This window comes from Colossoma macropomum, unplaced genomic scaffold, assembly GCF_904425465.1.
Source record: "Colossoma macropomum unplaced genomic scaffold, Colossoma_macropomum, whole genome shotgun sequence".
NCBI lineage: Eukaryota > Metazoa > Chordata > Actinopteri > Characiformes > Serrasalmidae > Colossoma > Colossoma macropomum.
The window spans coordinates 25,350,874-25,375,468 of record NW_023494803.1 but is presented as its reverse complement, the minus strand read 5'-3'; the positions used below and the strand labels follow the sequence as shown (position 1 = coordinate 25,375,468).

The following is a 24,595-nucleotide window of genomic DNA, read 5'->3' as shown; positions in this document are numbered from 1 at the left end:
AGGTGCAGGTGCAATGCCTACAAATCAAATATATTGATTTTATTAACTACAAAAAAAGATATAAAACGACCAGTAAACCCACACATGTCTTCTGAGTTTACGGATGTATTGTTGTTAATAATAGCAACATAGCGGTAAATCTGAAAATAAGTTTCATTTGGGTACTGTTTTCCCATATAACATGTACCTCTCCACCACAAATGAATTTAAAAAAAAAATATTTGTTTTAGGTCAAAATCTCATCTCAAAACTATCGTAAAACAATATCTTATAGCGTACATTAAACACTTTGGATATCTGGTTTCTGTCAACACTGTTGTGAACAATTCTGATTTGGTAAGTTTCTCTACAGTAGTGCATTTCACATCAAACTACTCTGAATGACTTTCTTTACATCTTAACCATTTAATTATGCAGAAAATTTGAAAACTCTGTGGATTTCCCCTTTTAACTTAGGGTTAGGTTGAGGGTTAGTATGCATGTGCATATATGAATATGAACATGTTCCTGATACAATGTAAAATTAAACATGCATGTCTGTCTTTTCTCTCTTTGAGGAGCTCTCTCTTGACTCTCTTTGACACATTTCACTGTGCCTTGTCTGAAAGCATGAACACAACTCATAAAGGATGTTTTACAAATCCAGTTTGATCTGCATGCCTCAAGTTATCTGTGAATGGAACAGCCTGTCTACACCACTCTGAGGAGCTATACTTCAGCATGCATTACAGGGATAAATGATAGGATAGGTTAGCGGTTTTATTGTCCGTCTCCCAATATTGACTGTGAAAGGTGCTCTGATGAACCGCTCTTCTGGCAGCTCGCAGGTTAAAAAAATGCAGCAGTGCACCAAATACAGGCTCTTCTCTCTGGACTCTGCTACAGACTCACAGGGTCTGGCTGGGGTGCAACACTTTTGCGAGCTGAGGCTTTTGTGAGCACCCCCCTTGACCCTCCCAGTGCGGTGGTTCAGATGTTCAGCGCTCATTCTTTCCGAGGCCTTTTCAAAGTGGAGCACAGGGTTGCCAGGTTTAGCGTCTAAATTAAGCAACAGACGTTTTGCCAGACAGTTTTTGGAGTCTAAATAGGGCAGTGCTGTTCTAAACAGAGCAAGTGGCTTGCATTATGAAACACATCAGCAGCAGATGCTGAATGTGAAGCGCAAAGGAGACACTGAGCAATTAGAACTTACTGCTGTGACCTCCAGACAGATGACCAACCATTATGTTTGTTGTACAAAGCAGAGTAAATAAAGTGTTTACAGTGTTTAACAAACTACAGCAGATTCAGTTTTTCAAACAGTGCTATTAAAGTGCTAGCTTGATGAACTATGTCTACCTGTAATATGTAATATGTCTTTAGTTTCTCCTAGACAACAGCTGTTTGACATAATGCTGCATTTTAGAGCGAACAGAATCGCTTCCTTTGCCAGTTGTTGGCCGCTTTGAGTGTATTACTTGTGCATGTCGCTAAAACACAAGCAAGAGTGGTAGGCCAGGTCTGCTGTGAAGTAAACCTAATATTATTTTAAAAGCTTAAAAATTTTAGTCTGCATAACATAACATCTCCTCCTCTTCTGCATTTTTTTTAACCATTGTCATAATCTCCCGCTGGAAATGCACGTGTAGCTTGACTATGAGCGTGACACAAGGCTCACATCAACAGTGTGATTCCCCAGTGCGCAGTTCATTCGCCTAAATTTCATCCAGCAAGAGAGAGCAGATGTCTCTCTCATAATAATTTAAAGAAGGAAAAAAGACCTAGCATTTAGTATGATATCACAGCAATTAAAGAACAGCTTCCAGCATCCCTGATTAAGTCTCTTAAGCCATCAAAGAGCAACATTTGAGTCATAAATTTTTCCTCTGGTCAGTAGTGACCACCATCTTGAAGCCTGGATATGGCCCATGTTTTTGTCCATTTTTACATGTACATTTCTACATTTGGCAGGTGCATTGGCCAAGAGCAGCTTGCAAAGAAGAAGTCTTGCCCAAGGGCTGGTGTAGCATGGTGTGCCTGCCCAGGCAGGGAATCAAACTCCAGTCTGCTGCATGGAGGAGCATTGTAGTATTACTATGCTACACCAACTGCTTTTCAGTCATTCTGTCAGTCTAAATTATCTGTTTATTTGGATGTGCTGCAAATCCAAAGAATGTAAGAGCAGGAAACTACCTAGAGAAGGAGAGCAAACTTTGCATGCTTCGTGGGAGTCAGGTGGTGGTGCAAGTGTTGCCAGAGGAATGCAGGGTGATTTCATCCTTTCAGATCAGGCCTTTCGGCCTGACGTGGCTGTTCAGTCACTCTTTCACACAATGCTGTGTGACTACTTATTTTTCTTTGCTGAAATCCACCCCCAAAGTACTTCTGTTTTGCCATTCAATGCTGCTGCCTCTCTGGTTACACCAGGCCAACAGTCTCCTTGCAGTTTCATTTCCTCCACTTCAGTTGGTCCACCATTTTTAAATGGTGTAAATAAAAATAAAAACCTAAAAAATTTTCAAGGCTTTCATATAACAACAGTCGTTTATTACAGCACGTTTGGCTTTTTTTTTTTTAATTTGTCTCTGTATTTCTCCCTTACAGAACTATGGTGTGGAGACGGATAACTTGAAAAACCTGGTGGTGCGAATGAGATCGGCATCCAACAATCTGCACATTGGTACATCAGAGCGCAGGAAGAGTCCAAGCTATGATGGCAGCAGCTCCCGCAAACCCCCCAATGAGTTCCTTACATCTGTGGTGGAGCTCATCGGCGCAGCTAAAAGCCTTCTGGCATGGCTGGACAGGTATAATACTCAAAATTTAAGATGTAAGATTTGCAGCTTCATAGCCAAATATTTAATAAGGATGTTGTCATACTAAACATTCTAAAAAAATGTAACTTTACAGGGCATGGAAAAAGGTGTTTTTTAACTGTCCGTTAATCTAATAAGATTTTTTTACATGTAATTTTGGACTGTTTCTGTTGGTGCATTCGTGATGAAACGTTCCCAAAATGTAAAGAGCAGCTGATGTTTTCAAATGGTGTAAAGCATAAAAATATTAAAAAAAAGAAGTTGGAGGGTTTTGATATGAAAGCAACGATGTGGATAGCTGTTCATGCATTGAAAAACTGTTTGACCACATCTCTGGTCATAAAGGTGGTGTCATTAATGGAGTAATGTAAAAGTGCAGAGTACAGGCTTACATCTCCTTTATCACAGGCAGAACACAGCAGGGGACCTTCCTGAATTCAAGAGATTTTCCATAGAAACATTCAAGGACAGATGAAACTAGATACAGTCTGAGCTGTTTCCGCAGGTCCGTCTCTGTAGACAGTATCAGCCAAATCTCTGTCATGAAAGAGATGTGTCCATCACCATGTATATGAATATAATAAATAGTCCTTTGATTGGACGTTTGATTATTTATCTAAAAGCAGCAGAGTAAAGAAATACACATTCGTTTATGTTGCCTGTCTGAAGTCAAAGCTGAGGGAGGTATCATGTGACATTGTCTACCATTATTCTTGCAGTAACTCTAACTAAAAGAATGAGTTTAGTGATGTGGTAGCCTCTCACATTATGTGGTGGGATAGTTGTGGTCTGCCTGGGAGAGAAATGGGAACCGTTTGACAGAGGATAGGATTTTTGTAATGGGTTGACATAGCAACACGTTCAGCCTCAGCCTTAGTGTTTATGACCACAGGCTGTCCAGCCACGCGGCAGTGGAAGTTTGAGTTCTTCTGTGCTATTGTGTGGTTCCACCGTAATGGCCTCATTGCAGCACCCTCTTGTCACACTGCTGTCTCTCTTTAAGATTAATGTCCTTTTCTACACAGTGATAAACGTGTAGTGTGTGTGTGTGTGGTTTTATATATATATATATATATATATATATATATATATATATATATATATATATATATATATATATATATATACCCTTCTAGAAGTGCCTAGTCTAAAGGCTATTTTCATATTACAAGCCATATTGATTTTGTGTTCACACTGAAAAAAAAAATCAGATTTGTCACAATTAGGGAAGAAAGGGTGCCACTTCAGCCCTGTAATATGAATGTAATCTAAGCATCTTTTGTGCTGTCTCTCTGCAGGACCCCTTTGACTGGGATCAGTGACTTTACCACCACCAAGAACAAAATCATTCAGCTGTGCTTGGAGCTGACCACCACAGTCCAGCAGGTCTGTTTTCCCTCTTCACTCCAATACATGTTTCTTAAATAGACATCCTGAATCATCCAGACCTTTGCAATACATCTGTTATCCACCTTTACTAGTGCCTGTATGAGTTTGTCTGTAGGGCTTTCATGTGTGATAGGAGTTTTGTGAGATGGAAATATGGATCTGGTCCAAGCCTGATGGTAGAGGCCTCAACACATGGTATCTTGCAGTTGTTTGCTTTGGGTTTTTTCCTCATACACTAATAGGCAGACCCCCCCAGGACCCCAGCCAAAGTTTCTGAGTTTACAGTTTCTTAACAAAAAAAAAATACTTTGGGCGCTCTTTTAAAGCTGGTGGCCAACATTCCTCAGCGTTATTTTCCGTGCCATGTGGCTCTGCTTCGGCTTCTGCAAGATGTTCCCAGCAGGAGGCTTCGCTCTGTGAGCTTTTATTGCAGCGATAATCACAGATACAGGAGGTGCATTGCACTATGATAAACACCATTTGTGTTTACCGTAGCATTAATCAACACAATGGATGAACGCCTGTCCAAACTAAATATTCTGGCATGTCATCAGATTTAACTCCTTTTGCGGTTATTAAATGTTACATATAATTAGATAGTAAGTTTTGTATTTCATACAAATTAGTGTTTTTTGTACACAAGTCTAGGAGAAATCTTTAAGTTCTGCCAGTTCACTTTTATCACCTTTTGGACCCTTCATAAATTACTTTTGTGTGCTCGACACTTTTACATTTATTTTCAGAATGTCTGTGGAGGCCTGTATGTGTGTTTTCTGGCATTAAGTATGTTCATGCATGAAGGTTGTGAAAGTACTGGCTGGAGTGCAGCTTTTTAATAATTTGCTTATTTAGTGCTTAAGTGCTTTCAGTGGCAGTGTCCAAAAAATCGAAACCATTGGTTTTGATGAAGGTACACATGCACACACTGCTGAGAACGCCCAGCGTCAACACTCCTATCAGTGCTCTATGTCTCTAAGCACCACAGAGTGCTTGCTATTACTGATTAAATTAAACCCAGAATGAGACAAAGGCCAGTAGTAGGTGATGCATGGCTTGAAATTTACTCTGAGAGTCAATCTAAAAGTTTTAACGTAAACAGACAAATGCCAGCCTTTTTTGACCTCATATCTTTGAGCTCACATTTAGCGAGTCTCTGAAGTTATTTAGTTGACACCAAACATGAAGAACTCACTAAATGATATTGGAAGTTTTGTTCCATTAAATCTGTACAAGTTGAGTGTAAAATGAACTTGAGCTTGCTGTTGATCGGTGCTCTTACTGTGAAGCATTTTATGTGGTATAGCTGAGATTTGTAGTATCTGCTACATGGCGCTCACAGTGCATCCAGTGCACAAAATCATTTTGCCTTAATAGGGCCAATAAGTAAAATGGAATATTGCCAATGGGAAAATGTACCAGCAATAGATGTGACAATTGTGTATTACACATAATACAAGGGTTGTTACTATATCAGAATTTTCATACTGATGCCAAGTGACATGCTTGATACCAAAACAAAACTATGGCAGAAAATTAAAAACACTTGTTATTGTTATCCAATGTTTATTGGTTTGATCACAAAAAAATCTATTTTTTACAGCTTAATTAACATCTCTGTTTTTCAAATTTAGTCTTTTTCATCTATACAAAACTATTCAAATGGTCAAATAAGTAAATAAAGTTAAACATGGCCTCGTTCAAAATATTCTAAAGAGAAGACAACATTCAGAAGTAGACATACAGTATAGCCTAATGTTCATCACACTGTTTAAAGGTCCATATTATGGAAAAACAACCTTTCCTCACTTTTTTAAATAACACCGTTTGATGTAGTATGTAAACATTGCTAAGCATAAGGCCACATATATATACTGAATGCTGTTTGTTTTGTTTATGTGAAGAATACAGTGTCAGTGTAGTGTTAGCCTATTTAGATAAAGATTTGAAAGTGTTGACAGCTAGAATAATGAAACAACAGCGATGAACTTTTGATACATCATGAAACACTGCAGGACTAACATTCTAACAATCATGCAGTGTTTGAGCCCTGAGTTAGAGCTGGGTGTTCAGCAGGGTCAAGAGTGGACCATGTTAAATGAACCCCTGCTGGTAGTGTACAGCCCAGTCAGGAGTTTAAGGGTATAGGGAGAATTCATTAGGTCACATGGTTCGGTAATGAGTAACAAGCATGACCAGTCAGTGTGTCTTACAGCAGTGAAACACACATCCACACACAATATCCTGATTTACCTCTCATGACCTACACAAAGAAAAGACATCTTATATCTTCTACAACAAAGAACTGATCTAGTACCAACTAGTATGGTGCTTTAATTAATGACGGGAAGATGCAGAATCTCAAAACAAAGTGAGGCTTACTGGGCAGCTGTGCAAATGCTAGGATGTTCAGTTGTTGTGCCAGCACGCAGTTTGATTTCTGTATCTGACTCTTTACTGCTTTCATACACAAAGCCTCTCCAGTTTCACTTCAAAAAGCTGACCCATAGAGCCATCTGATCTCTATCAGCTGTTGTCTGATGACATCCATGAGTCAGGGATCAGTTTCTTCAGCCTGTCTCTTTCTGATCTTCAGCCCAGTGTCTACAAATTGGAACTGAATCTATATTGGTTTGTCTTGGTTTATCTTTTAAAGCTACTTGTTGTCTCTGAAATCTGGCAAAGCGTAAACACTTTGAGAAGGGGAATATACAATACTCAGTAAGAGAAACTACATTTATTTATTTTCCAAGGAAGGAGTTTCCAAAACTGGAGTCTATTAAATGGTCAAACAATACACAGTAAATGGGACTCCTAACAACCGTGCAAGACCTAGTAGACCACCAAAACTGTCACCATCAGATAAACAGTAGCTTTCATCTTTAAGATCGTGCTTAAGATCTGAAACAATTTGTAAAGAACATTGACAAATCAAGAAGCTGCTGGTGTTCTCAGAAAAATGGACTGATCACCAGTGAGTCCAGACCTCAACATCATGAAGATGTTTGGGATTACTTGGATCATGAGAAGCAGACAATGCAACCAACTTCTAAGACTGAACTTTGGAGGTGTGGAAGAATATTCCTGCAGGTTTCTTTGAAAAACTGAAAGCACATCTCCTGAAAAGATTGGAAGCTGTAATAAAGACAAAGGGTTGACATGCTAAATATAAAAAAAAATGATGATGTGTGTTGAAAGAATTGATATTTAGTTGTTGAGGTTTCTATGAAATTTTCTGTTACATGTAAGTTTTCTGTTTTTTTCCTGATACTGAAAAATGAACTTTCTGGCTGTTTTGACTGGGAATTGAATAAATGAAGGTTAGATTTTGCACAGTATTAAATTTGTATTGATATGCCGACAGTTGCAATTTTAACCTTTTTTGGCACTTTAAAGATAGTTTTAATCATCTTTAGTGAGTTGAATTGTAGTTAAAATGAATTTCTCTTCTTCGTGGTTGCTGGTATGGAACATCTAGGAACTATGCATTTCAAGCCACATTCTTTCCTAAACCCCTACTTTTTTTTTTACCCTTGGAAATGGATTTATGGAAAACCCTCAGATTTGGTGCCCAAAGGAAAAAGAATTCAGCAGCCAAAATGGCTTCTGTTATATGTAGAGGAACAAAATGATTGAAATTTGAAGTACTAATTTGCCAAGCACTATATCAAATACAGGCACATGCTTTCCCTTTACTTTCCCATACTGCTGGCTAGTAGCTTTATTATTCTACGTGGGCTGTAGCCTCGCACAGACAGACATCCAGTAATTTATGGCTCAGGCATATACTGTAGATTTTAGGTCACACCGAGTAGTGGTGCTGCTCATGATGGAAGCTTGTGCTGGCACACTTCCTCCAAATCTCAGCTCATCAGCACTAAGCACTGAATCAGGTCAGTGGTGCGGCTCACATGAACATCAGCCCTCTGTGGTCAAGGCTAACTGCTACCAGCTGACAGACAGGTGCTGAGTGGACAAGTGCCACTAATGGCATGCTCCAGCAAGACAGGGGAGGTCTGACTCACCATAGGGGGTCGCTTTCACAACCCCCACTGATCAGTACCCCACCTCTCCGTCTGCTGTGTTGCCTCAGCTGTGAGCACAGCCCCCAGTGTAGAGACTTTCAGTCTTTTAAAGGGCCCATATCATGTAAAACCTTATTTTACTCCCTCTTTTGATATAAAATATTTTTCATGTAAGCATTGTTAAATTTCAAAACTTACCATTTATTCTCCTTTCCATATTGTCTGTATATAGAAACTGTAAAATCAGTCCGTTTTGAAATCATTGGTTTTGTGGTGTTCCAAAAAGCAGTATATTTACATGTATCTACCTATTCAGGCTACAGCAGTTTAGCCCCGCCCATTCATGTTGAAACTATGGGGGATGTTTTAGCCCAGACTGCTTTTTGAATTTGGCATAATATGGAGCAGCCAATCAGAATGGAGGTCATTTATATCAGTCCAAAATAATTATAAGAGCCTGTGTAATTCCAAGGGATTAAGAGAGGTTAGAAAAAAGACCATGAGGAAATCAATTGTCACAAGTGTCATAAGAGGACCTCAATTTGTAAACACCGACAAGAAAAATGTATGATATTGGTGCTTACATGAAATAATTCAGTCAAAAATGCTAGCATTGCATTGCTAACCATGAATAAAAGCTATTGGCCACCAATTAACATTGTGCAAACAAACTCATGCTAACTGCTGGCTACCAGCTTCTATTTGCTTAGTGAAGCTAAGAATGTATATCTTACATTAGCATTCCTCAAGGAGCATTTAGATCAAGTCGAGCTTAGATGAGTGCCCTTCTCCCTGAAAGTGTGATTTACTAGATACTGGTGTCTCCTGTTTATCTTCCACTATAGTGTGGTGTCCCTCTGCTCCGTCTTATGTAATTATGTTGTCTTAGCACTAACATGGATATGTAATTCAAGACTCAAAGCTGTTTATTTGTGGCTTGAGTTCATATTCCACTGCCTATATTTGGATCGCTAATTACACAGACCTTACCATGACCCTGATTTCGGTTTTATTACTTGGTTCAGAAGCTTTTCCTTGCTTCTTGGGCATTGACGTCATCTTCTTTTTCTCCCCAGGATTGCACTGTTTATGACATGGAGGAGAAGATTCTTGAAGTTGTAAGTATCTGATAGCTTTATTGTACACAAATAGAGAGTAGGGTAAATGAAAGGCATCCCAAAGCTTTTTAGATGTGAAGCACCTCATGGACCTGTTTTGTCATTCACTCAATGACTAACTGACTGACTCACTGTTAGCAGGCTGAAAATTCTGCACCAGCACTCCAGTAGCTTTTGGTGCTTTATAAGAGCGGTGCTTTGCATCAGTGACACTATATTTGTAGCATATGTTGTCTTACCACAGACAATAATTTCTTTTTTCTTTGTAAATGGACATAAAACCTGTAGACCTCAGCATCTGAGTCAATGGAGTGTTTCTAAATACAGGCAAATGTGTAAGAATTACTGTCCATTATAACCAACCACATGCAGCAGATGCAGCAGATAAAGATTAGGTTGTAAAGCACTGGAGTGTTTGTTGAAATCCAGCATTATAACTGCCACTTATTCTCTGTACAGAAAAATTGGCATTGAATTTACTTGATGTGCATCAATACAACATTATTAAAATACAGTATATATTATGACACATTTACTGCCAAAAGTAAGTAAACTGAAAAGCAAAATCATGTTGCTATTTATTCATGTTGAATTGATGTACATTTCATTCAAGTAAATTCAGCAAATCACTTTTTTTCGGTATGGGATATAATGGAAATAGTGTAGCAGCGTTATTACTGGGAAAGGCAAAGCGTACAGCTCTGCTCGGAGATTAACTGACAGGCTCTCAGCGTTATTCTGTGCTTGGGAGATGCTGGTGGCAGGGTCAGAGGCTGCTGCTGAAAGAGAGTGGCGTAATGTGGCCCTTGCTGTCCATAAGTGTTTCCTCTTAATAACACTGTGCAGACCCCGTCCCCTGACGTTAGACTTCCTCCCTCTCAGTCGCCCCACTGAACTCCAGCCAACCCCTCTCATTGTGGCCCCTTTCCTCCACTTTACACACATGATGACATGTTTGCAGCAGTTATGCAGGCAAGAATTAGCTGAAAGCCCTGCGCTACATTCTTCTGTGAAGAACACCAGTGTTGTAGCCTATGGACAAAGTTTGCCACATATTCATCCTATTGGCTTGTGCACAGCAGTTATGGTTGAAACTTTTTGTAGTAGTTGTTCCAGATGAACATAGTTTGTGTATGTGCTGTATACTAACAGTAATGTGAGAATTTAACAAGCATGTCTGAGAAGAAAGGCTCTTTTGTGCATCACCAAACTGCCCCTACTAATGATGCCAAAGTGCTTTGATTGGGCTTAATGAAGGGGGAGTGAAGGGGGGTCTCTTCCTCCAGTATTCACCACCATGTCAGATACAGAGGGATCAGTTAATGGCATGTTAGTAATCTGTTCTTGTTTCCCTGAGTACACTGGGGTAACACCTATTCAGCCAGGATAGATTAAGAACATCTTGCCTTCAAGATTGTACAAATACTGTATTATCTTTTTTTTCTCTGTTACTTTTCAAGTAGCCGAAGTATGAAAAAAAGCCTGCAGAGGTTTTGTTAAGACAATCAAACAAAATAGCTTTTGCAGTTCTCAGCTTCATGTTCACCAAAGTATCTTCCTTGGTTTTCTTTTCCAAACCTTTCAAGCACAGAACTTCTTAAAATCTTTTGCTTTAAGGTGAAACACCTGAAAAGTTTGAGTGCTGATGAATGCTGACATCCCACTGGGTTCCCACACATCCTAGACTAGTTTTCCAGTCATGGAAAACACCTGGAAAATAAGAAATAAAAATGATCAAATGTGCCTGGGATACTAGTGAAGTCCTAAAAAGTGTAAATTTGGGCCATTATGCCAGAGTCAAACGAAACGTTTCTAGAAATGAGATACATGAGTGTGAAGAACATTTTAATATTTGAAAACATAATGTTTAAGGTTTTCCTACAACCATACATCCTAGTCTAGAACTCTTTAGTAAAGAGTTAGGAATAGCCTCTGTGGGCCAATCAAAATAATCCTATAGAACTGAGACTGTTTTATTTTTTTCAAGTGTGCCTCAGCTGTCCTGTCACATTAATGCTAAGTGCTCCTATTGATTGCAGTCCAAGGTGCTGAACAATATCTGTGACCAGACCGTGAGAACCACCTCCGATCCTCTAATGAGCCAGTCGACGTGCCTGGAGGAAGTGCAGCTGACCAACATCAAGCCCGGAGAAGGGCTGGTGAGGACTTACCACCCTCTTGACTTTCTGTTAGACAAACAAGAAAATTGCTGACATGCTCTGCTGAAATCACTTAAAGTCTCGGCAGCCGTAATTCAGTCTGTCATTATGTTTCTGTGGTTGCTTGCAAGTAAATAACAACAAGCAAACGCCAAGCCTGCTTTTTACTTTGAGAGTTTATATCAGTCCACAGTGCCTCACATCAACCCTCTGTTTCTTTTTTGTTTCTTTCTCTCTTCTGCCTCTCTCTCCTCAGGGGATGTACATCAAATCCACCTACGATGGGCTTCACGTCATCACCGGCACCACTGAGCATGTAAGACTTTGATTCAGCTCTGAGCTGCTGTCTGATGCCAGGGGCTGAGATATATTTAGCCTGTCCGGACGCAGCGTGTTCCGTCAGCATGAACACACTGAGAGCAGACAGAGCTGCTTCTGCTTTGCAGCTCTGAGCAGTTCTATGGGAGCAGTTTTATTACTCACAAAGTTCCTCTAAATACGAAACACAGATGGAGCTGTTAATGCTTAGAAGTTGCAGTTGTTGCTGATGATAAAAAAAGCATGCTGTAATTTTTTATGCATTATTTCTCAATTTAGTTTGTTGAAATAAGCAGGGAAATGCTCTTGAAATTGCAGATTCAGAATTTTCAATCAATCCCACATTTGGATTTGTTGGTAGAAGAAGAGGTGCTTAATTATAATTTTTATTATAATTATGATTAATTATAATTTGTTATAATTATATGTTGTCATGCACACAGTCTTATTTTGCAGAGCGAACAGCGACAGTTTACATTTATTCTACATGTTTATTTTTTTTGTCTCAGAATGTAAAACAAATTTAAATGTAATACTTTGTTATTAATTACATAATTAATTATGTCACTAATCGTAAATCCTAACAGCTATGAGCTATGAAACTAATATGCAGTTGTAAGAGTGGCGAACTGAAGTGTGGGCCCACATACGAACCCTTAGAATTTGAAGGGTAATTCCACCAACTTTTCATAATTTCTGCATGATTAATATGTGCAAAAAAGTTTGCAGAGTGGTTTGATGAAAAATCCTCCATTCTAGAGAAACATACAGAGTGAGAATTGTTCAATATAGTGGTGATGGGAACCAGACATCTGAAAAGTTTTAAGCCTCTAAAAGCGACCTTATAGAAAGTTCTTCAATCAACAAGCTGCCTGATGCCTTAGACTTGTTTGATGGTAGTTTTAAGAACTATGAACATCTAAAGAGTTTGTGGAAATCCTGTTTAAGAAGTCAGAGATGCACTTATACGTGCCTTAAATTGATGTTAAAGAACTATATAAGAATGGCCGATGGTCACTAAAATAATTTAATTCAATGCTTTAGTGACGTTATATTCTTATACTGCTGTAATTTGCTCAGTGTAATAAGTGGCAAATGTAGTTACATATTACCCATAAAGTTATTCCATTTCCTGCTACTTCACATTGGTGGCTTTAATAACCAATGAAAAACAAAAGCAGAGGGATTCAGTTGGTCCTTATTTGCATAGTAAACATGGTAAACTTTACATACTATTAGCTTTCATACAGCTAACACCCATCAGTTGTGTGAAAATACCACACCCTCTGTATGGTCTGATTACTCATTTACAGTGGTGGAACAGTCCATTTTTTGTACAAGTACAAATATTTCACTCTTTTTCACTTCATCATCAACACTGCTGCATTATTTCTCTCCAAATCCTGTCGGTATGGCAACATCCATGTTACGCATAAACATTTGGCATGTACCAAACAAGCGAAGCAGAGGCAGATAATGATGGCGTTTAAGACATTTAGAAAGGCCTAGAAGATATAAAAACCTCCACTGTCAAGTTTTGAATTACAGAGACAGTCACGTCTGATAGAACTTCAGTTGTTATGTCAGAATCTTCAATATCTCTCCAAAAACAAATTCTCACATCTGAAGTAATGAATCATCCCCCTTTTTACCCAAGCTATGACTAATTACAGTTAATGAATCATACAGACATTTGCTAGGCTGGTGTTGCTCAACCACCCGCTTGTTTGCTGTGATAATCTGACAATTTAGCCTTCTTTGTGGGTCAAGGCACTTTTTGTGTATGCTGTTTCTTTTCAATTTCACAGATAATTCAGTGATGAGTGGTTGTAAAGATTATACCCCATTAGTACATTTGGTTGGTGTTTATGGCCTTTGGGTGCAGCTGTGTAGGTGTGTCTGAATGTGTTTCCTGACATCTTTTCTTTCTTCTCCTTAAATCTTCTCCTTGCAGTCACCAGCAGACATGTCCCACAAGATCCATGCAGGTGATGAGGTGATCCAGGTGAACCAGCAGACAGTGGTAAGCATCTCTCCACTCACATGGCCTTTTCAGCTGCCCCAGTTTTTCAAACGTCCATTCAAAAGTGCATAAATGTAGGCTTTATGGTGGTAAACTGTGTTTAGCTGTGCAGCATACATTTTGTCCATTTTGTAAAGTAACAGTATATCACCACAGAGTCAGAAACCAGATAAGCAAGTCTAGTTGTGTTTGAAGCAAGTACGTGATGAATAAGGCATGTAATTTGCACAGTGTTAATCTGGTTGCAAAAGCAGTGAGCTACGGTATTAGACTCGTAGTGCCAGTGCAAAACTAAACATGCAGACTTCAGACACCAAACATGTCTTTGCTGATCGATTAAATTCAAAGGAGGACAAAACATTGCTTTAATACATAATCATATCAAGTGCTTATACATTATCAACACTTTTACTGTTCCATAAAGGCAGTGAACAGCATATAGGTTGAAAACACACATGCACAGAACAGCCAGAATGTTTATCTTTAGACTGAATTGAGCTAAAATGCCCAGACTTCACTCTTCTAGCTTCTTTTCTTGATTTGAGATGTTAAAATGTGTATTTTATTATCTTAATCTTGGAAAATTCTATGAAACTAAGTAAGTAATGCATTTACATATAAGATTTTACTATTCAAAATAATAGCAAGAAGAAGAAGAATTGCTGTAATGTTGGTGTTGGAGGTCAGTTTGTCATTGCAGTAATGCTGAATGTGTGTGTTTTGCTGCAGGTGGGCTGGCAGTTGAAGAACCTGGTGGCAAAGCTGAGGGAGGACCCTAAAGGAGTGGTGCTGCTGCTGAAGAAGAGACCAGCAGGCACATCAGGCTTTACACCCGCACCCCTCAAAAACATGCGCTGGAAACCCCCACAGGCACAGGTCAGTCCCTTCTCAGGAATGTGAACAAGTCTATGTTCAGAGTTCTGTGTCACGTATATATATACATACTCTATATCGCTCTCTTTCTCTCTCTCACAAAACCCTGTTGTCTCTCTGTCTCTGTCTCTCTCTATCCATCTGTCTATACTCACTCTCCCTTTTTCTCCCTCTCACAAACTTTCTCTTTTTCTTTCTTTCTTCTGTATCTTTAAAATGAAGACCCTTTACATAATGTGATGCTTTAATAATGGTTTTAAGTCAACATCTCTCTTTTTCTCTCACACTCACATTTACATAGATATTTAGATGTAGTTTATATTTCTCACCCCTTTATGTAAAATGGTATGCACAACAAACTCATATGACACATTTGTCCAGAGGGACAAAGACAACCTTTTATAGATAATGTACATTAAACAGTCCCGTAGCAAATTATGATGTAGGCACCACAACTAAACTCCTCTTTGTATGATTGCCTATTATTATACTGGAGAACAATTCTAGACTGTTTGTTTCTGTTTGCTGCTGAGCAGAACGAACCCAGAGTGATGATGTCACGTAGACAGGAGCCTGTGGTGATGGCTGTGACAGGCATACTGTTAGGGATCTCCTCCTTTAGTCTAGATACTATCAGGCTTTACATTCTACAAACCAAGTGTGTAGAGGTGCACATTACCTTCAGATAGGGGTGAGAATGCTCTTCATTCTCCCATGCTCCATACCTCCTTGGCTTCAGTCCTTCTGTGTTTGAAAAGCCTGTCTTGACCATTGAATGGAGTTGTGTAATTCCATTCATGCGCTTTGAATGGTATGGGCCCACCCTCCTGATACACGAACAGCCTTACCAGCCTTTTGTGGCTTGAACAGGGTCCCAGTCTCTAGAGTTCTACATCAAATCCTGTGTTCAGAGATTTATGTAATGATAATCCCATTCAGAAGTTAGATTTATAGGAAAATGTAGGCCTTCTGAGTAGTCTAAGCCTGACTCCATTGCTTTAATGGGATCCAATGGAAACAACAGGCTCTTGTAATCCAGCACCCAAGTTGGCAATGGTACAGACCTCTTTAGGTGCTTCTACACACTGCATAGACACAGTCAGAACAAAACCATCATGGTGTTGGAGTATGTACCCCAAATAAAGGGGCCTCCAATTACACAGAGGGTTCTCTAACATGTCAGCCTTGTTGTTTGATCAAGACGTTGAGATATCAGCTGGTAGATATCGTATATCGGTATGATTGCATTTTTGCAGACAGGTCACACATGATGATTCAGAGAGGCTTGTTTTTATCTGTGGTTTGGCTAGTCAAGATGCTTTAGCATCTTTTATGTAATAGATATCATGTGATCAAGCTGTCAAAATGAATACACTAAGAAGAAAACGCTTTGTGCTTGGAGGAGGCATGTGACCATGCAGGCTCAGAACTAGGGACTTGACCTTGAACCTGAAAACTAGGACCCTGTTTCAGTACTACTTTTAACATGACCTCACTAACTTCAGCTTACCACTTGGAAGTGTATCACATCTACATTACACACTTAGTGGCCAATCACAACACAAGGGGAGGAGGGGACAGTGGGGAGTTTTTTTAAACCAGAAGGAATTCGCCCTCAGCTCAGTTAGCCTCAGTAAACAAAACAGCTAAACCTACAAACTCTGTAGGGCAAAACATTTCTTTGAGGAGTTTGAGCATTTTGTGAGATACCAACCTAGCAGAGTAAAGTAATGAAGTTTTATTAGCCTTCATGTACAACAGATGGAGTAGTTTGCTACCTTAAATGCAGCGTGAACACAGCAAATTGAATTATATGGTTTTGAAATATTAAGCATTTTAAAGTATTTTACTGCTTTGGTTTATAAACAGCTTTGTCCGCTTTTTTGGGGTTTGAAAAGGAAAATGTGTCAGGTCGCAATGATTTTTGGGCAAGTTATGCTGCTGATATAAACACTTGTGTTCACTTGAACTCTGAGGTCTGAGGTTTGCTTCTTTGGTTTTGCGCTGGAGCTACGAGGCTATTGGAGCTAACAAATTATAAACAAAAGCACACCACAAAGTTAAAAACAGAGGCAGCAGCCATTTTGAAGCCTGAAGTTTGTCTGCACATTTTGTCAATTTTCATTGATGACGGCATATCAAACAGTGTCAGAAACCAAAAAAAAAAAACAAGTCTGTTTGAGCTTATGTGCCTGCTGTTTGCATCATGCTAACTGAGCGCTGTAAGTTAGTTATATTTTTAAAATGCATTTAATTTGTATTTGTTTTTTTTGTTTTTTTTCGATTGCATGTAGTTTTAACAAAGGTTACAGATAACTAAACATACATGAACTGAATGAATGGTACAGACATCTGTGTTTTGCATTGTCCTTTGCGTTAACAATTGTACGTTTGTGGTAAGACAGCACTCACACAAAACGTATCTCAAATAAACAAGATATCAAATCAACGAACTGCATTTTCACAGTGTATCAACACCTACAACACTTTTGCCATGTTAATGGTTCATTGGCTAGTACTCAAATTAAGACACTGGATTACAAATTCATTTTCTAAAGATATTCTAAACAGTAAAGTGCATTAGACAAGTATTCTGGCTATTGTCATACATTTTAAAATGTAGTTTGTATTTTATTTGTATTTGTATTTTACATACATTTATTTTTCTATGGTACATTTCTATTTCTAATATTTCTCCATCCCACATTTTAGAGTTTGGAATGTATTTTGGCATGGATTGCAGTGTATTTGAAATCTATAAAAATATATGTCCATATGTTTTTTCTATATGGGTACTTCAGCCACAGCACCAGTGCAAAACTAAAATTAAAGAAGCAAACTATAGACACGCAACATGTCTTGGCTTGGCTACATAAATAAATTCGATTTTTAGTCGAGCTATCACTATGGATCTGAAACTGCATGTAAATGAGCTTGGACAGGGATCTGCCAGAGCTGTAGTCTTTTTTGTTTTTTACATGAAGATAGCACAGAGTGCAGCATCGAGATTATTTGTTCATATGTGGCCTTGACATGATAAGTTGATGTTTTGCTAACTGTCTCATTTCCTGTAGAGCTCATCATCCCCCAGTAAAAGCCAGTCACCAGGCAGCAGCACTGAATCCAGCAGCAGGAAGGAGAAACCAGCTATCCTGGACCTGTACATTCCCCCACCTCCATCAGTGCCTTACACACCACGGTGAGAAAGAGAGAGAGATTTAACTGCATTCCTGTGGGTTAATGAGGGTGCCTCAGTGTCCCCTCCCTCAGCCATTAACCCGTTAAACCTCTGTGCACATTCTTTTCTGCTTTGCCTCCACTCTGCTCTGCTCTGCTAGCACTGCACAGCTTATATAACTCATAAAGCACTTTTATTGAGTCAAAAAGCACCTGTCATCTTCTGTCTTCTTCTGTTGGTTCTGTCCAACTTTGTGTTCTTTTGCTTTTTGTCTCATTTTTTCGCTGAACAAAGACACCCTGCTTTTCCTAGGTCTCTTTCTAAAAGAAACGTGGAATAAAGCACCACTGAATCACTTAAGATTAGTTATACAATTCCATCATTTTTCTTAAACTCTTACTTTAAGTGTTAATCACAGAGCTCACAATAAATCGATCCAATTACAGTTCTTTGGAAAATTATTAAATGTATCATGAGATCTTAAATTTCACCACAGTTTGATTACATTTTATTATTTCAGTACAATTATTTTAAAAAATGCACTGAAAACATCAGTGTGACCAGAGGAACAATGTAAATAGAAGAGGAATATAGATAAGAAAACATCAAGCTTTTTCTGATTTTTCCATTGGAAAGTGAGTCTTATTTTGAGCGTTTGAACATTTATGACTGGTTTGAATATGTTCAATTATAATAAGTTCCAGCATTTCAAAACACAATTACAGTATAAAATTCCTTCACTATCTTCAGACTGACTTACTGATGCAGTTTTATGCAGTCTTTCCATGACTAAGTCAATAAACAGTATCTTACATTATAGGGAAGTGAGGACCAGTTCCTTCAGCAGCGTGAACAACAGACCTAAAGGCTCAGAGTCTCCTAACTCTTTCCTGGACCTGGAGAGCCGTCGGCGCTTCACCATCGCAGAGTACGACAAGCTAACTGTCTATCCTGTGGAGGCCAACGTGGTGCAGACTCGCCTGAGAGAGAGAAGCTCCTCACGTGGTCAGTAGCAGATACAGATACAGCACAGTTAGCATTTAATGTTATGGCATTATTTACATCTGTGCTCTTGAATGACCCTGCTCTGCATACTTAGGTGTTTTCCCTGCTCTAACACACTCAGTCCAACTAATCGGCTAAATTATGATCCCTCTGTGAGCGAATGTGGGTGTTGAACAAAAAACACTAAAATGTGCAGGGCATATTGGCCAATTACTAAATTACATCATATCTTAATATGCCTATCATACAGCTAATTGTAAGCCGGTGTTTAGCCCTCTGCTTAGCTATTTTCTCCCCATATTGTTGTTACAGGTAAGCCACGGCCTCTCTCCATGCCTGCAGACACGTGCCTAAATGTGACAGACCCTTACAGCAGGCCTTGGACACAAGGATGGAAAGGTGTGTGACATGCTGCTATCCACAAAAACAACACCTCAAGCACCTCCATCACACTGGCCGCAATCTAATTTGTTTAAGTTAATTAAACTATCAGTTTACTTGAATGTTTTGACCTCTACTCGTCCATCTTTAACAAAAGGAAAAGCCGCTGCACAAGCAGTGAACACGTGCTTCAGTCATTTAGCTACTCTAGTCATTAATATGAGCTGAGACATTCACTTTGGCATTACATTATCAGGGGCTATATTTAGTGTCAAACCTCAATCAAGCACACTTAATAGTCTCATCATAAGGCTTTTTAGATCTTTGCCTGGTTTTGACCAATTCATCATATGCTGCAATTTAGAACTCTAGAATTGTATAGTCATGTTGCTATTCATCTGATTTAAATTACAATTATTTAAATATGTTCACATATTAAATTATATAGTGAGTATTGTAATTAATTACATTTAGATTCAGATCACATTCTAAAACAGGTTCAAGCATACACTTGTGATCTTTTTCTGTTTGTTTCAGTGTCAGACAATGACAGAAACATGGCAAAAGCTAAAGAATAGTTTTCTTTCCACAAAACAAGTCCGAACACACAACAGTAACTTCATTAAATTCAAGTCATCATAAAACATCTCCTCTTCTACTCACAAATTCAAATGTGGTGTCAGTTAAAAATTTAAAATCTGCACTTTCAGCAGAATCTCTCTGCTTGAGAGTGAGAAGTGAGAGGTCATTAATGTAAAATTATGCTCAGCTTTTGTTATTACTTGCAACAACTGCAACTTCTAAGGCAGTGGTGGAGAAGTCCATTCCTGCACATTTTGCTAATTTCTCAGCTGAAACACATCTTATTCAACTCAGCAGTTAACTGGCAGGATTAATGGCCCTCCATTCCCCACCTTTGTGGATTAAAATAAAGTTCACTAGATATATTTTTTCTCCACTTGTATGCAAACATCCTCTAACTTTTCTGATCATCTTTCCTCTGGTCTAGGTGAGGATCTGTTGTACAGATACCTCAGCAACGAGCGCATACCCACTATCGCCGAGGAGATCCCTACCACAGGACGATCGTACAAATCAACAGGGGAACGATACGTGCGAGGGGTGGACCACGTGCGGAACAGCCGATTTCTCGTCAACGTAGACCTCCACAACAGCGCTACCATCCCTTATCAGGAGGACTTTACCAAAAAGACCCCCATGACCTCCACCCCAAAAAGGCCCCCCGCGGAGCCCTCGCTACTGGTCAGTTGGATCACCAGGCTTAAGCTACTGACTCATTAACGTCGCTTTGCCCTGCCCCTCTGTCCGTTCCTGCTTCAGTTTATCTCTGTGTGGTGACCTTCTCACTCTCGTTCCTTTCTTTTTCCTCTCTCCTAACCTCATTCTGCCTCCTTTTCTATTTCCTTTTGTGCCTCCTCCTGCTTTTTTTGCTGTTTGACCAACTTGCCTTATAGAACTAAACAAAAGAACCCAAACTTGCTCAAACATATTGCTATGAATGTTTGGAAACACTGCAGGGAACATAGAAATAGCGTAAACCTCTAATTTGCTTTATCCAAGAAATTAAAGGGCTTGATATTTTAGTCATACAGAACAGTATATTAATATTTTAATTTGTACTTTAAGCCATTTACGAGACCTGTCTACCTCAGGAATGTCCATAAACTTCAGTGTATAAAAGTAATGCAGCTGCATTGCATAGATGTGTTCGAGTTTAATTTAGAAGCTCCACTCCATTCAGCCCACTTTGTCGAACCCCACGTTTCCAAACAGTCTGAGTGAACTGCATAGCCACTGTCATTAAACAGCTCCTAACCCCTAATCCCATAAACAGAGCATTTCAAAGAGGGGAAAGAAAGTCTGCATCATACTTTTCATAGGAATTAGTTGCAGCATTTGTGGACCAGTGGGCAGATATTTTTGGGCAGATTCTTTTCAGGGTCAAATGATCTGGCTTCTTTTGTGTTATATTCCTTTTGTGTCATTTTTTTAAGTTATTTTAATGTGTAGACCTTCTCTCGCTATTGATTTTCACTTGCCAAAGTGTTTTTTCTTTTACTTATTTTTATTGTGTATTCTTTGCTTGAAGGGTGAATTAACATAAATGTTTAATTCTCTCTAAAATGCTTATCCTTATGTTTTAAAGTAGGGGCATTTTTTTTTCTTCATCACAAAGCCATTGTTGCCTGTTACCTCTGTCATCTCTGGTTGCCTCTGAAAAAAAGCATCTAGTCAATATTGTTTGTTCTTTTCCTTCAGTAAAGTGACTGATAAGCCACTTTTATGGAGGAACCATACGTGCAAAAATGTGTAGGTCACAGTATGACTGAACCTTCACTGCAAAAAATGATAGCAAGTGAAATCATCTTAAATCTAGTCAAAATATCTTAATATTTCTCATTCTGAGATTCTGTAAGAATATCATACAGTGATTTAACTTATTTTATAGACTTTTTTTTCTTGTTTTAAGCAATTTTATCACCTGGAAGTGTCCAGTGTTCCAAGTATAATTTTTTAAAAAGAGCAGAATTATCTACATTATTTCTTGAATTAAGCAAAATAAGCAATGGAATAAGACAAGTTACTTAAAACAAACAGAAAAGTTCACATTTTTCAAACTTTCTGCATAATTCAATTTTTGAGATGTAAACAAAGTCATTCAGAGGGGTTTGATGTAATATGCTCCATTCCAACAGAATTGTTCATGGTGGTGAAGATGGGAACCAGACATCCACGGTGTTTAATAACTTTAAAAGTTCTCACAGAAAGTTGTTACATAAAATGGTTACAAATACATTGCCTGATGCTTGAGGTTTTAGCCTTAAACCTATATTTTTCAAAATCTGTTCATGGCAGAGAGGTATATGCAGGGCATAGTAAGGTAAACGTGGCCCAAAGAAATGTTTTTCTGATTTACCACTATTTTACCATTTTCAACATTACATATAAAAACTCAAAGGTTGACTGGTTGTTTTGGATAGTATATATAATGTCTATATTTGTGATGCAGCAATGGTGACCCCTGGGTCCTGTCACCACCACTGTGTCACAGGATTTTTTTTTTGAGTTACAAATCTTGGGAACACTGTTAAAACATGGAGAAAAAACAAAACTCACTTTTAGCCCGTTTTCCAGACACAGTTCAAAGCCTACTTTAAAACTAATTTGCTTTGTCAGTGAAAGCTATCTAGGTATCGCACTAGTCCTGTGCAGTGTCCAGAAAATTGGCCTTTTAACCCTAAAAGCAGAGTGTTGGAGAGGTTGAATAACACTACTTATGTCTTAGGTTGACTGATTCAACTTTTACAGTGTTGGTGTTGTGTGTTTATGTCATTGAATGCACAGTCTACATCTAGTTCACTGCTGTGACTAGCTCAGCCAGAAAGTTAAGAGTGAGAGTTGAACAGTATTACCACAAGTAATATAAGGTATTTTTACTCCATTTGGACACTATTTGTACTTTACTTGCATTTTGTACTATATCAGCGGTGTGCTATTAAAGGAGCCAATCCAGATCTTGTTTGTATTGTCTTTATTTGATTACCCTTCATAGACTGGTTTACTCCACTTTTTTTCCTGATTCGTTTGGGACTATTGTTAACCTTCAATTAGCAATAGAGGACAGTATTAATGTGTCAGTTTATAGGTCAGTATAAGTATTAAGTGTGCTCTGTTGGTTCAATATCAAAGGGCAACTTCTGCAGCCACAAGAGGCTCATGTTAAACTAGTTAGCACATTGTGTTTCTGTAATATGAGTGGAAAACGACAAATCCTTTTGTCTGATCATTGTTTTTTTACTAGTTTTACACATTCTAAAATTTTTTGCAGAAGTGAATGGCAAGAAAAGTGTCACAAAGGACTTACTTAGGAAATGAATCTGAAATACACGATCTTAAACAGAACATCTATGCTTGTATTTCATGTAACTTTACATGTTGAATTATGCTTACTTTAGATTTTTATGTAACATAAAACACCAGCACACACAAACAGATTAAACATTCAGAAAAGTCAAACTGTTATTATGCTGTGTAGTCACATTGCTGTACGTTTGTAAAGGTAATTTAAAAGATGAGTTGAAAAGAACTTTGGCAAGTCGTTAATCAAGACTGATGTACTCGCCTTATGCACCTGAAGACAAATTTGCAGCTAACAGTTGTTGTCATTTCAGTTATGGGAGAACTAACAACGCATGTTAATATTGCACTGATCTTTGCAACAAAAATGATCAGCACGGTACAATGTGAACGGATATAGACACAATAAAGTGGTAGCGGGGCCTTGTCGGGAATGATTGATGGATGATTCTCTGCCTCCATTCTCTCTTTGTCCCTCTTTTCCTCCGAGTTCACATCCCCCACTCACTCCTCTATCCCTGTGCTCTGCCCTGGCTTGCCTGGGAACTTTCAACAGCTCTGCTGATGCTTCTGAAGTTTCCTCAAACACCTGCTTTGCTTTAGCTTCTCTAACACAGCACTAAACCCTGCTCATGTGTAAAAGAGCCGCGTTTGAAATATGCTTCTCTTTTCTTTTCTTGACAAATTGCGTTGTGTTTATCCTTTTGATGAATGAAATGGACTGTAAATCAGAGGAAATCCTGTATCGATTTGTTACGATGCTCACTTAGCTTTCAAGAATCATTTTTAAACACGTTCAAAGCCGTTTTACTAACTCTTCCCTTACACTTTAAAACCCCAATTAGATTCATGTGCATGGCTCTAATGTGATGTTGGCACTGTGTGACTTAATAGATTTCATATAATTAGTAGTAGCTGGAAAAAATGAGAAATTTTACATCCATAATGATGAATGGAGATGTAGATGATTCTAAAGTGACTTTTAAATAGTAAGAATTACATTGTACAAAAATTAACATCCAGAATGCCATAAGGCTGCTTGATCATTGCAAAAAAAAATCATAAGCATGATTATTTTGGTCATTATTCAGATCATGGTTACATGTTAACTTTGGAAACATCATCCATTTTTTTAATTTTTAAAAACTTGTCTTTTTAATGTAGTTTTCCTTGAACTTCAACTATAATTCAGCTGAAATCAACTATACCTTAATATAATATAATATAATCAAAAAATAAAGGAAAGGGCTGCACTGGATTTATAACACAAGACAAAATGAGAGCACAATAATCATTTGGTCCCGGTTATCTTGTTTTCATAAACGCTGGACCAAAATCATGATTGAAAATAAAATTCTATTACTTGCCCAGCTCTGGAATGCCACGTTTTTTAAAAGTGGTGATAAAATTTCAAAACAAATAAGCTGACAAGAAATTACTACATGTAGATTATAG

The 24,595-nt window shown here is 38.4% G+C and overlaps 1 protein-coding gene across 2 annotated transcripts in view; it reads left to right on the top strand.

The window, feature by feature from the left end:
* LOC118823280 (connector enhancer of kinase suppressor of ras 3-like) overlaps window positions 1–24,595 on the top strand; it is a 70,899-nt gene that overhangs the window by 22,866 nt on the left and 23,438 nt on the right. Inside the window, exons 3-13 of one of the 2 annotated variants that reach the window (XM_036592760.1) lie at window positions 2,584–2,786; window positions 4,094–4,181; window positions 9,283–9,324; window positions 11,364–11,483; window positions 11,740–11,799; window positions 13,756–13,824; window positions 14,554–14,700; window positions 17,772–17,896; window positions 18,696–18,880; window positions 19,193–19,279; window positions 20,271–20,524. In XM_036592760.1, coding sequence (XP_036448653.1) covers window positions 2,584–2,786; window positions 4,094–4,181; window positions 9,283–9,324; window positions 11,364–11,483; window positions 11,740–11,799; window positions 13,756–13,824; window positions 14,554–14,700; window positions 17,772–17,896; window positions 18,696–18,880; window positions 19,193–19,279; window positions 20,271–20,524 — 1,380 coding nt within the window. Of the gene's footprint in view, window positions 1–2,583; window positions 2,787–4,093; window positions 4,182–9,282; window positions 9,325–11,363; window positions 11,484–11,739; window positions 11,800–13,755; window positions 13,825–14,553; window positions 14,701–17,771; window positions 17,897–18,695; window positions 18,881–19,192; window positions 19,280–20,270; window positions 22,798–24,595 lie in introns of those variants that run through there. The other variant, XM_036592761.1, reaches the window with a different exon arrangement.